Raw genomic sequence first — 12,797 nt, 5'->3', positions numbered from 1 at the left:
AGTAACATGTTTAGTTAGATTAATTAGTAATATATATGAAAATAGTAACAGGTTAGATTAGATGATAATATAACTTTGATGAAAATAGTAACATATAGTAATTGTCAAATTTTTTTAATAATATGTAACATGTTAGATTAGATTAATTAAGTTAAAAGTAATATATTAAATTAATTAGTAACATGTTTAGTGTAATTTAATGTAATTGTAACATGATTTGTTTAAGTTGATTGCAATTTGTTGAAAATTTGGTTAATTAATTAATTTAATACTTTTTTAGTTAGATTAATTAGTAATATATATGAATATATTTTAAAATGAATTAGTAACATGTTAAATTTAATTTAAACTTATTGAAAATTTATTGCAATGGAGCTACGGAGGTTCAATTTAGTATTTAGTATGTTAATAGGATAGTCTTGGTTGGTTATATATGTGTTTTTTTTTTAAATTGCAGATTTTGGTTAGTCAATATTTTAGGGGAAACTCTGCCGAATTTTCGGTAGAATAAAACGTATTTGTCAAGAAAATTAACTCTTTTGATAATATATTTTATCGAATTAACTAATTTGTCGAAATTGGTTAACTCGTTAATGAAATGCCAGCGAGACTAACCCGGGATACACCGAATGGTATCATCACAGCGAATGGCGAATGGTAGAAGATGCCAGCGAGACTAACCAAAGAGGAGTCGGTGGATTGCACGATGCTCTCCATGATATTATGGATCACGAGGACTTCGACGATTTTACGGATCCGACTCCGAGTGAAGTGCAAGCAGATGAGCAAGTAGAAGACTTGTTCGTCGAGTTGGAAGTAGAATTGTACCCTGGATGCAAAGAGTTTTCGTCTTTGTCGTTCTTGGTTTCGTTGATGCACATCAAAGTCACGAACCATTGGACGAACAAGTCGTTTACAGAACTGTTGCAGCTCTTGAGGAAGTCTCATCCAATTGGTAATCGAATTCCAGAAAAACACTACGAGGCAAAGGCGAAGCTGAAGCGTTTTGGCATGGGATACGATATGATCGATGCGTGCATCAACAATTGTGTGTTATTTCGAAAAGATCTCGAGAAAGCAGAAGTTTGTCCAATTTGCAATGAGAGCAGATGGAAGCCAACCAGGAAGAATGTATCACAAAAGATATTACGATACTTTCCCTTGAAAGATCGATTGAAGCGATTGTACGCTTCTCGACACACGTCGCTTGAGATGCAGTGGCACAAACGAGATCGCGTCAAAGAAGAAGGCGTTTTGCGACATCCTGCGGATGGTTCGACGTGGAAGAATCTAGATGAGAGATATCCAAATTTCGCTGCAAAGCCTCGTAACATACGTCTAGGACTAGCTTCTGATGGGTTCAACTCGTTTGGGGAAAAGAGTCTAGCGTATAGTATGTGGCCCGTTGTACTAACTGCGTACAACTTGCCACCTTGGTTGTGCATGAAAAAAGAGTACTTGATGCTGACGCTTTTGATACTTGGACCGAGCTCACCTGGAAAAAACATGGACGTGTTTTTAGAACCACTAGTTGAAGAGTTGAAAGAATTGTGGGATACTGGATTCCAAGTGCGAGACGGGGCGATTGATGAAGTGTTTCGGTTACGTGCCGCGCTTCTATGGACGATAAACGACTTTCCGGCTCGATCGTATTTGTCGGGATGGAGTGGCCAATGGTATCTTGCGTTCCCCACGTGCAACATTGAGACGCCATCTATGAAAATTAGAAACAAGATTGTCTACTATGACCATCGTCGATTCTTGCCTACGCCTCACCAATTGAGGAAAAGCACTAATTGTTGTCAATGGTGCCCACAAGAAGAGTTGTAATCTTTATTTTGTACATTTGATGTAATAAAGTCTCATGAAGACTCTTGCTTGTAATTGCCTATTCATTTAATAATAAAGTTGAAACGTTCATTCATTCTTTCTTTGTTTGAAGCTTTATGATAAAACCTTAGTCTTTTAGTCCATAAACAAACTTAACAACTTACGAAGAGACAAATGTAGATTTGCATGAACAAACTCTTCGTAGTTTGCTTAAAACGATATATTCGCAATCTTAGGGTCAAATGACTATTGACCTCAGTACGATTGTTAGAAGAATCTATGATGTCTGGTTATGAGGCATTGAGAGTTGGAGACTCTATAGTTCTTCTAGGTATCTTTCGAATGTACTGAATTGACCAGTGCACTTCTAGAGACAAGATAAGAACAAACCATTTAACCTCTTATGTCTCGAAGTCACTATGTATGAATTGCATCATGCTTACCTTAATCCTGAAATGAGACATGCCATTTCACAGCTTAGTATTCTCATTTGAGAAAGTCAGAGTTTGGACTCACTATGTGATTCCGAACAGGGCCTATTGGTGAAGTACTAAGTTGTGAGTATGTCATGAGTAACTTTGTGAAGTTCTCATAGATATGGAATTCATGTACAAGATTGCTGAAATGCAATGCATGTCACCTCATGCTTTGTTCCTTGGAGTGTGAATAAATGAACTGGCCAGTGTCCAAATTGAGTCCTGACTTTTTTGGATGAAACAATGTGACTTGTTAGCTCCTCGTCAATACATTGTTTCTAACTTATTCACAAGCGACAAATGAGTTGAGGAAATAACAGTTAGAAGGGTAAAATGGTAATTTAGTAAATCCCGACTAGCTGATGACATTCATGAAGGGTAAACATAGATAATATTCAGTGGATCCGCTCATCATAATTAGGTCGAATTCTTGAGTAGAAAATAAATTCATTTGAACCGAGAGATTTTCAGTGTCAACTCTTTAGTGGAGTCAGTTGGCATTAAGCTAAACTTGGAAAAGGTTTGTGAACTTTTGAGTCCGAGTGTTTAGCTCAAGCTTTGTTCATTTGGGTCCATGAGGTCACTGTCACGAATCACATTGATAGGAATAGTTAAACTGGAAGCTAAGTCAAAACAAGAACGAAAATTGTCAAAAAGGTATTTTTGTCTTTTGAGACATAGGATGAAATGAATGTCAATAAATTTTTTTTTGACAAGTTCATTTGATGACTTAATGTCACTCGGCCATAACTTGATTATTGGGCCTTGTGGATTAATTTCATTTCATAAGAATTTTATTGAAAATTCTAAATGGGCCTTTTCTTATGTTGTCATGAACAAGTGAAGAAAATTCTAGAAGTCTTTCTAGAAGATTTGGGCGCCTACTACCCAAGAGGAAAGAGAGTTTATTTTGTGCATAAATGTATTTAGATAGTTGCCAAAAGAAAAAGAGGAAACAAATTTCCTATGCATGGCATAAGGGAATTTCGGTCATAAGGGTCAAGAGAGAAGCAAATAAAAGAGGAAACAAATCCAAGGACTTGCTTGGCAAGTCTTGGCCGTGTGCCTCATAGAAGAAAAGGGGAAATTGGCTCATTAATATGTGATATTCTATAGAAGAGGAAACTACCTTATTGAAGGTGAGACCTCTCCTATAAATAGGAGCCTCATTTCCTCACAATTCATTCATCCAAGTTTAAGAGATTTGAGAGACTCTCTCTCTAGAACTTTGGCCGAAACTCCCCCCTCTCTCTCTCTAGTTTATTTTCAATTTTTCTTGTTTTGGCACCTAGGTCCTCACTCGACCTAGTGTTTAGCTCTACGACTTCAAGACTCGTTCTTAAGTCGTAGTGTTTAAAAGTGTCCACTCACTAATTCCTTTATTTCGAGTGATTTAGTGATAGAAACTTTCGTGGTTGCTCGAGGTGCCGAGGAAAGAAAGAGAGACGTGCTGTGAGGGGAGACGAGCGTTGCAAACTTTCCAAAAGCTTCTTCAAAGTTCAAGCTTCAAGAAAGGTTAGTAAACTTCTAGCTCATATTAGTTTTTAATTACATGTACTTGCTCTTTGTCTAGGTTAGTAAAAACTGTTTTTACTTGTAAAGAAATTTTTTAAAATTCCGCCGCTTCCCGAAGCGTTTAATCTTTTTCTTAAACCCTAGATCAATTCCAACACTGATCACTACGTAAATCGTCACGAGAAGCGCCAGAAACCTGTCAAGTTGACTGCGCAAGACATACTCGATCAGTTGACTAGTGTTTCTTCCACGACAACCGGCAAAAATATCGGTAAACGAAAACGTGCTGATTGCGAATTGAATTGGACCAAAAAGAGCATCTTCTATAAGTTGTGTTACTGGTCAGAATTGGAGTTGAAGCACAACATGGACGTCATGCATATAGAGAAGAACGTGTGCGAGAATCTTCTCGGGACGATGCTCAGCTTGGAAAAGAAGAACTACGATACGGAGAAGTCGAGATTGGACTTGATGGACTTGAAAATCAAGTCTGCTCTGCACTTGAGACAACATAGGAATGGGTGGTACAAACCGCCAGCAGCGTACACGTTAACGCTTGAGCAGAGACACCGTTCAGGAATGCAATCAATGGGGGATACGGGACATTCCTGAAGTTGATCCGACCACTTCAGCATCGATTCCATTGACAATAGAATTGTCAAATATCGACCGTCTTAATCATCGACACGAAACCGCTACGGCCGAGCTTGTTACTGTTGTTGAAGATGATGAAGAAGTGGATGAAGAAGATGAGACGTACGCCGTTTTTGAGGAAGACGATGTTGATGTCGATACTAACATTACATCGAGTGACAATGATGAATGACTAACACCATGTAATAACCATAGTCGTCGAATACATAGTTATTAAAAATACTAACTACAATTCATTTTGCAGGATGTCTACTTCAGGTTAGGACCCATCAGGAGGAGAGCGTGACCCCCCGCAGATGCCGAGGAAGAAGCGGGGACCAACGACTGGCGTCGTTTCTGCGAGAGCTCGTGTTGGGACCCCTGGAGCGAACACAGTTCGCAACGATCAGACTGCGCAGGCGTTCTACCAAGACGTCAGGGAGCAAAATCCGTTGATCGGGACGTTCCAAAACCGATTAGGAAACCTGATCAAGAGTACCATTCCAGTCGACCTCCCAGACTGGAATTATGTACCTGCGCAGAGTGTGGCGGCTCTTATGAACTCGATTCATAACGAGTATAACTTCGTTTATGAACATCCCGAGAGTGGCGAGCTTGTGCCTGCAGATCCTATTCGCAACGAGATTGATATGGCTATCATTCGCGATGCGAAGAGGATGCGCCGTGGCCAGAAGTCGAGGTTGTCGCAGCTCTTCTTCAAGACATTTTGCGGGAGTAAGGATCTCGCTAAAAATGAAACTCCCGAAGGCTACAACAAGGAAGCCTGGTTGAAAGCAATAGAGACGTTCGACTCGCCGGAGCATAAGGTATGAGTTGAACTTCCGACGGTTATTCGAATTTCTTAAAATTAAACTTAACGAATTTATGTCTTGCAGGCGAAATCTCTCCGCAACCGGGAAAATTCAAAGATGAAGAAGACGAAGGCGAGACAAGGGTCGCTTAGTTTTTTTGGTCATCGCTCGAGGATCGTAAGGCTCTTAATATTAATATGCAATATATATGTGATTCATATTTTAATGTTGAAAAATTACAGCGAAGGGAAGAAGGGAGTATAGGCTCGGCTTTAGCGATATGGTCAGAAAAACACCATGACGCTAAGAGATCGTGGACGACGGACTTCGTGAAGTCGCAATACGTAAGTTAATTTTATTTACTATATTTAATTACTTTATTTCTTCTTATCTGATAAGTTTTTTGTGGTTTTATTTTGAAGGATCAAGTCACCGCCCAGACGATAGATATTTTGCGGCAAGCGGCGGAGCAAAACGTCGTGATCTCCCAAGAAGATACGGAGATGTACGCGATGCGCGAAGTTTTGGGAGTACGCAGAGATTGGGAAGTCGGTTTAGGGCCTTCGATCCCAAGGTCATCGTTGGGTGTTGCCTAAACGCTAGATGGGGGCTCGTCAAGTTCGTCATCTCAGACCGATCCATTGGTTACCGAGATGCGAGCTCAGATGGATGCCCAACAAGCTGAGCTGCAGGAGATGCGACAACAAATCGCCTTCCTCAGCCAGATGCACAACCAGCCTCCCACGACTCCCCAACCTCCGCATGCACCGCAACCAGGTGGGACTGATCAGCAGACGCCAGGTTCCACGCCGGGTTCTACGCCTGGTTCTATGGATTTCTTGCGACACCGTCCTTACGGAAGTGGCGGAGCGAGCGGCAGGGCGTCAGGCAGTGCTGGACGAGGACGCGGAAGCGGTTCTCGAAGTTCTGGCAACTTATTCGGTAGAGGAAATTCTACTATCGATAAGTTTTATAGGAAAAAAAATTAGGAATTCATTTTTTCGCTTTTTTGGAAAGAACTTGTATTTTTAATTAAGAATTCTATTTTCAGAATATTATTTCTAATTAATTTAGAATTTTGTTAATTAATTTTTATTTAATTTTAAATGAATTTTGATTTTGTTTTTTAATTTTGTATTTTTTTTAATTTAAAAACCATATTCGGTGCGACAATGTCGCACCGAATAATATGGCGGGAATGGCATTAGGTGCGACTTTGTCGCACCAGATATGAATTTACCTGTCAATGTTATTAAATTTGGCAGGAAAATAGCTTGGGCAGTAGGTGCGACATGTCGCACCTGGAAGTGTCGCACCTAAAGGTGTACTTATTTGGTGCGACATGTCGCACCGAATACCTTCTATCCGGTGCGACGATGTCGCACCTAATGTCGCACCGAATAAACTTTTAGGTGCGACATTTTAAGTATTGGGTGCGACATTCGTCGCACCGGATAACGTTTTTTGTCCTAGTGTATGCTTCACTCTCATTTCGACTCTGAGCTTGAGACCTTTCAGTTTCTTCACCGTTTCTCATTCTTTCATTAGCTGATTTCGGATCTCAGTCCACTCTATGTTCTCTTCAAAGAAATTCTTCATCCTTAGTTCTTCGATCACTACCTCTTTCTCTTGTTCAGCTAAGCTCCGAGTCTTTCCATTTGGGATTTCCTCTCAGTCTCTTCTTCTTTGGAACCAAGAATCTCAGAGATCTTAGTCATTTTCTTCAACTCCATTCTGAGCCAGCGATCATTTCGTCTTTGTTCTCCAGTTGGGAATTCAATTCGGCATCTTTCGCCTTGAGAATCTGCTCCTAACATTTCGGCTTTGTTCTCAGCTTTGTCACTGAAGGCGGCGACGCCAAGAAAGTTTTATGGATTTGACTCTGTTGAAACTCCTTCGCTGAAACTCGAAGCACCTCGTTCTTTGCTGTTCATCGATGTCGCACCAAGGACATCGTTCTCAATTAAAGTGAAGGTCACTAGCAAATAATTGTTCTCTTTACTCTGTTTTTTTTTTACCAAGAAAACTTACATAGAACAAAACAAAAAAACTTTAAACCACTTACAGATGTCGATGAATTTATCTGGAATTTTTTTTTTAAATGCTTTGAAGATATAATTTGGGTATCTTTGTAAATATTGGTATGAAATAGGGGGTATGGAACTTCAATTGCTGTACATTACACTGCTCAGTTATTAACATGGTTTAATACCCGGAAACTTTACATAGCTTTGCAAATTTATGAGATTCCATATATAGACAGATTGAAATCCTTGCTGAGAGAGAGAGAGAGAGAGAGAGAGAGAGAGAGAGAGAGAGAGAGACCCATTAGAATTTTTTTTTTGTGATAGGTAGGTAAAGTCTCCGGAGGAGAAATACTTCGACGCCCCTTGTTGTCGCATCGAGGACATCGTTCTCAACCAGTGTGAAGGTCAGTAGAGATTTGTTGTTCTCTTTCCTGTGTACTACCATTTTTTAGTCTTAGTTTGTTTATTACTGCTTTCTTGGTCTGATGAAACTGTATAATGCTATGATTCTGATGTGCTTGTTTTTATATAAAAAAAAAATTACTGTTATTTGAGCTATCTATTGATATTAATTTGAAATTTTTTTATTCATCCCATACATCTATAATAATTTTATTTGGCTTGTTTTCACAGGAAAAAAAGAAATAGTTAGCTTTTGTCGGACTCGGACTTGGATTGTGGTCTCGTCACCGCATAGGCATTCACGTCGTTCTATAGGTTAGGCCTTCTTTTGAACAATATATTTGAGGGGCTGGGTGTTATATGTTTTCTGCAACTCAAGCTCTGAAATACTCAGGGAAAATAGTTTTCCTACCTAGGATTCCTTTTATCCCACTTGACACCAACTCATGTCCATTTGCTTTCAAGCGCCCATATTTTGCAATGACAATTAATAAAGCTCAAGGACAGACTTTGGACTATGTTGGTTTATATTTAACGGAGCATGTGTTCTCACACGGACAATTATATGTTGCTTTGTCAAGGGCTAGAAATTCTGGTTCTATAAAGGTGTTGATCAAGCCAAATGATGGTGACAATATTTCTCTTCCGTGCACAAAGAATGTTGTTTATCACGAGGTCTTATTCTTGGCGAACACTGATTCTAATTGCATAATTACCTCATCTTGTAACACATGAGGTACATGATATTCCATTACATTTGTATATTACTTACTTTTTGCATTTTTTTTTACTTTATGCTATGAAACTTTTTTTTAGGAAGATGAATTTCAAGTAAAAGTAGTAATTTTTTTTTTTTTTTTTTGTTAAAACAAAATGCTTAGTTTGTGAAATGAAAGGAAAAGGCTAAAGTCTTGATTAGCTGAAACTTTTGCCTATCCATATCTGTACGAATGAAAACAAAGACTTCATACCTACAAATAATACTAATAAAGATAAAAACAAAAAAGAAAGAAAAAAAAGCTATGAGGCTCCTTGTTACTAAAGTTCCTTCCAAGCAAACTCATTTTTGGAGTTTAAACTGATTTCCTAAACTCGATATGTTGGTATTGACATTGCTCATTTCCTTCAGGTATTGTGGTCATTAAGACAACCTCATTTTTGGAGTTTAAACTGATTTCTTAAGCTCGATATGGTGGTATTGACATTGTTTATTTCCTTCAGGTATTGACATTGTTTATTTCCTTAACGTATTGGCATTGTTCATTTCCTTCAAGTATTGCGGTCACTTCTGGCTATTTGTGTCATGAGTCAACGAATACAAGCCCAATTTACTCTACAGCGATGAAAAACCAGTTGGAGGTGGTGAAGTCGATATTGGACACTGACGTGAGGATAGCGAGGAAGAACTGAAACGACGAACATGAATCGTTAGCATCAAAGACAGGAAGGGTCAAACCAGTGTCCTCTCGTGGTCGAGGAGCTTTTGATTGCTGATATCTCGACTCTCAATGAGCGTGACAAGAAGGAAAACACTCCCGTGCATATTGCCACCAGAAAGTGCCGCTCTCAGATGTGTTTTATATTTGAAAGTGTCGAGAATCGATCCAGTGTCTCTGCATTTTTCAATATTAAATATCTGACCTTGAGTTTTCCTAAATTGGCGCCTATATATTTCATGAATCAGCTTTTATGACTTTTTCCCAATCCATTTTTAAATAATGCTACAACATTACTTCCAAGTCACTGTGATTCTTAATGAACATTCAGAAAATACATAATAAGAATTATATTAGGCAATTATTTATAATATGCATATATATATACACTTAAAAAACAATTAGTAAAATAATGTACAATTTTGGTTAAGAAATAATAAGTTTTTCTTTTTTCTCTAGATTCTAGGCTGACAAAAAGTTACGTTATTTTTAGTTAAAAAGATATATCTCATTTTTTAATTCATTGTTATTTCCTGGAAGAGTCAGGGAACTTGAGGTATGAAGCTCAAGTAAAATTGTAACTTTTTCTTTTGCGTTTTCTTACAATACGGCAAATGGAATATGAAGAGTCACATTATTACTTTAAGCCAAGAAACAACTCTGACATTAAGTCACTTCTATCATTCAACTAGAATATGAAAAAATAATAAGTTTCTTTTTTCCTCTGGATTCTAGGCCGACAAAAAGTTACGTTACTTTTAGTTAAAAATATATATCTCATTTTTTTAATTCATTGTTATTTCCTGCAAGAGTCAAGGAACTTGAGGTATGAAGCTCAAGTAAAATTGTAACTTTTTCTTTTGCGTTTTCTTACCATACAACAAATGGAATATTATTTTGTAGTGCTTTCTCTAATAGAGAACTAGCTGTAGATTTAATGTGGCAAAGTAATTAGAGACCTAAATGTTCAATAATACTCGAATCAAGACTTTACATGGATGTCTCGATGCAAAAAAATGAAGGGCACAATCTTTTTCTTTGATCTATTATTTCTCTCAATATTTCATGCTTATCCATTTTATAAAAATTAGATAAAGTGTTATTTATATTTTTATTATTTATCACTTTCCGTAGTTTTTTTAGATCTTTATTTTTTGTGATGCCTATTGATTGAATGAAAGCTGTGAAGAACATTTTTTTAACTTATGTAATATTATTGATTTTTATAATTTATATTAATTTAAATCATTCGGGCGTAGAGCGTTTATAAAACTAGTTAAAAGAGAAGGAGAAGTTATATTGATAACAATTTAAGATATATTCTATTTGAAAAAAGGTTCTAATTAAAGACCGAGATAAATAGCTTGAAATAAGCCTTTAGAGTCTCTGGCCAACAAACCCGAAGCCCATATTCTATCCTTTTCGTATAACACATCGGCGCTGCTCATTTATACCTTTTTTATTACCATGTGCTGGAGATGAGGAAACGCCGACCTCTCTGTGGATATGCGCGTCACTCATCCAAATGCAAGAACTGAGACTGAGCAAAAGAAACCACCTTTGCGCCCAAGGTTCCCAGCAAATCATCCCTACTCGTTGCTTAGCATATGCGTCGGAAAATAGAGTTAAATTAAAGATACTTGATCCCACAATGCCAGTTTGTCATCCATCCAACGGAAGTTATAAACCCGGCATTAATATGTCAATCTCCAATAACTGATTGAGCATTCAAGATTCCCTATGAGCCGATACAATTATACAACAAAATACTAAATAACAAGCACATATAAGAATTGGTTTCGAGTCAATTTCTGATACTGTACGTTGAGAAAAAAGGATTCATACAATTTGAAACAGAGGCAATTCTTGAACATCAGTGCAACAGCTTTATTGCGTAGCTCATGTAATTTGCTCAGCAAAGGCGAAGTATTATCACAACAATCTCAATGGTTACTATAGAAAAGTAGGAGCTTAGCTTGTTAATTGAAGAAATAGATATTAGAAACAGAAACAGCCGACTTAGCATTGTATGTTTGTGAGGTGCGGTAAAATCCCCAAACAAACACAATTAATGGTTTACAAATTGACTCAAAATCAAAAGAATGAACAAATCATAATAACTAAAATGAAAAAAAAAAACTAATCTCAATCGAGAAAACCTGTTTGGCGGAAGACGGCGTTGCGGACTTGGCGGAGATCCCTGCCCTTGAGGGTGCGGCCGGCCCCTTCGAGCACCGAGGAGGAAAGCCGCGGCGACTGCGCCAGGCTCCGCGCCACCAGCTCGTGCGGCGGCAGCATCAGCGACTCGCCGTCGTCCGCATCCGGCAGCGACTCCGCCTCCCCCCGCGCGTAGCCGGAGAGCATCGGCACCTTCACCGGCAGCGACTGCGGCTGCTTCGCCCACGACAGCGGCGTGAATCGGTCGTGCGGCGGCCTCGGGGCGACCGGGATCAGGCGCGACGGCGACGACGAAGACGAGAGGCGGGACGACGGAGGGTCGTCCTCCTCGGGAAGCGCGGCCAGGATCCCGAAGCCCTCCGGCGGAGGCCCCGCGAAGCTCCGGATGCGGGTGAGCCGACTGACGACGGAAGGGGAAGGGGAGGGGGAGGGGGATTCGTCGGCGGCGGCGGCGGAGCTGGAATTGGACCAGAAAAGGTCATCCTCGTCGAGCTCTTCTCCGAGGGAAGCGGTGGAGACTGGAGTGGGGCCCAGGAATCGGTCGGCGGCGGAAGGGGATTCCCTTTGCCGGTTCTGCTGGTGCCGCCGGAATCGGGCGGAGGGAATGTCCATCTCGAGAGAGAGAAAAAAACAAAAGGAAAAGAGGCGGCGGTGGTAAAATAATAATAATAATACTCTCTCCCACTATGTGACAATCTCCAACAAAAATACAGGCTGTTAATTAACCTTAAAAGATTATATTTCTCATAGAAATAAATAAAAATATAATTATATGACGTGGCGTCTAACGCCGCCTAGTTATTTTTTTCTTTTATAACTACTAGTTTTTACCTGTGTAGTTGCTTTTCATAGTAAATTTTGTTTTGGTTTTTTTTTACTCTATCTCTAAAACAGCATCTTAAATATTTGTTACGAAAATAACATTTTTTAAAGTTATAATCAGTCAATTTCGTTTATTTATGTTTATAACATTTTTTTTTTTCGAATCTTTCCTTAAATAAATGCGACGGAGAGGAAAGAGTACGCTAATCATGACATTACACGGCCCGAAAGGAAAGAGCCCGAAGGCTATACAAGCATTATGAACAAGCGTCTTAACATCGCTCAAGTTAACAAAAATCTGAAACCCATTCTTTCACAGCCCATTTCGTGCCGTATGAGCTATGAGGTTTGAGTTCCTATTCAGTCAAGCAAAATTGAAAAATAAATCAACATTAAACTTCAAAACACCAGTCGAAGGACTCTCACAATCCTACGGAGCAGTTGTGTGAATCATCTCTCTACCAACAGACTCATCGTCGTACTTATTTATCTCCGTAATCGTCGCTTTGATCTTCCATGTCATTCTTGGGCATTCCCAGATTTTCCCCAATCTGGATTTTCTCAAACAAAGTCTTCATAGCGTCCAATCTCGAAGTTTGGGATTCTAACATCAAAATCGTACTTTTAGCTTCCAAGAACCACCACTACCGGGCATTATCACATATT

The 12,797-nt window shown here is 39.0% G+C and overlaps 1 protein-coding gene across 1 annotated transcript; it reads right to left on the bottom strand.

Moving 5' to 3' along the window:
* Positions 1 to 10,509: 10,509 nt before the first annotated feature.
* LOC149381199 (uncharacterized) lies at positions 10,510 to 11,959 on the bottom strand. Its single transcript, XM_089601567.1, has one exon. The coding sequence runs from the start codon at positions 11,919 to 11,921 to the stop codon at positions 11,277 to 11,279; it is 645 nt and encodes a 214-aa protein (XP_089457693.1). The 5' UTR covers positions 11,922 to 11,959; the 3' UTR covers positions 10,510 to 11,276.
* Positions 11,960 to 12,797: the final 838 nt, after the last annotated feature.

Source organism: Urtica dioica, chromosome 11, assembly GCF_054948205.1.
Source record: "Urtica dioica subsp. dioica isolate 48M chromosome 11, U.dioica_male_clone48M_v1_H2, whole genome shotgun sequence".
Classification (NCBI taxonomy): domain Eukaryota; kingdom Viridiplantae; phylum Streptophyta; class Magnoliopsida; order Rosales; family Urticaceae; genus Urtica; species Urtica dioica.
This window is presented reverse-complemented; position numbering and strand designations above follow the sequence as displayed.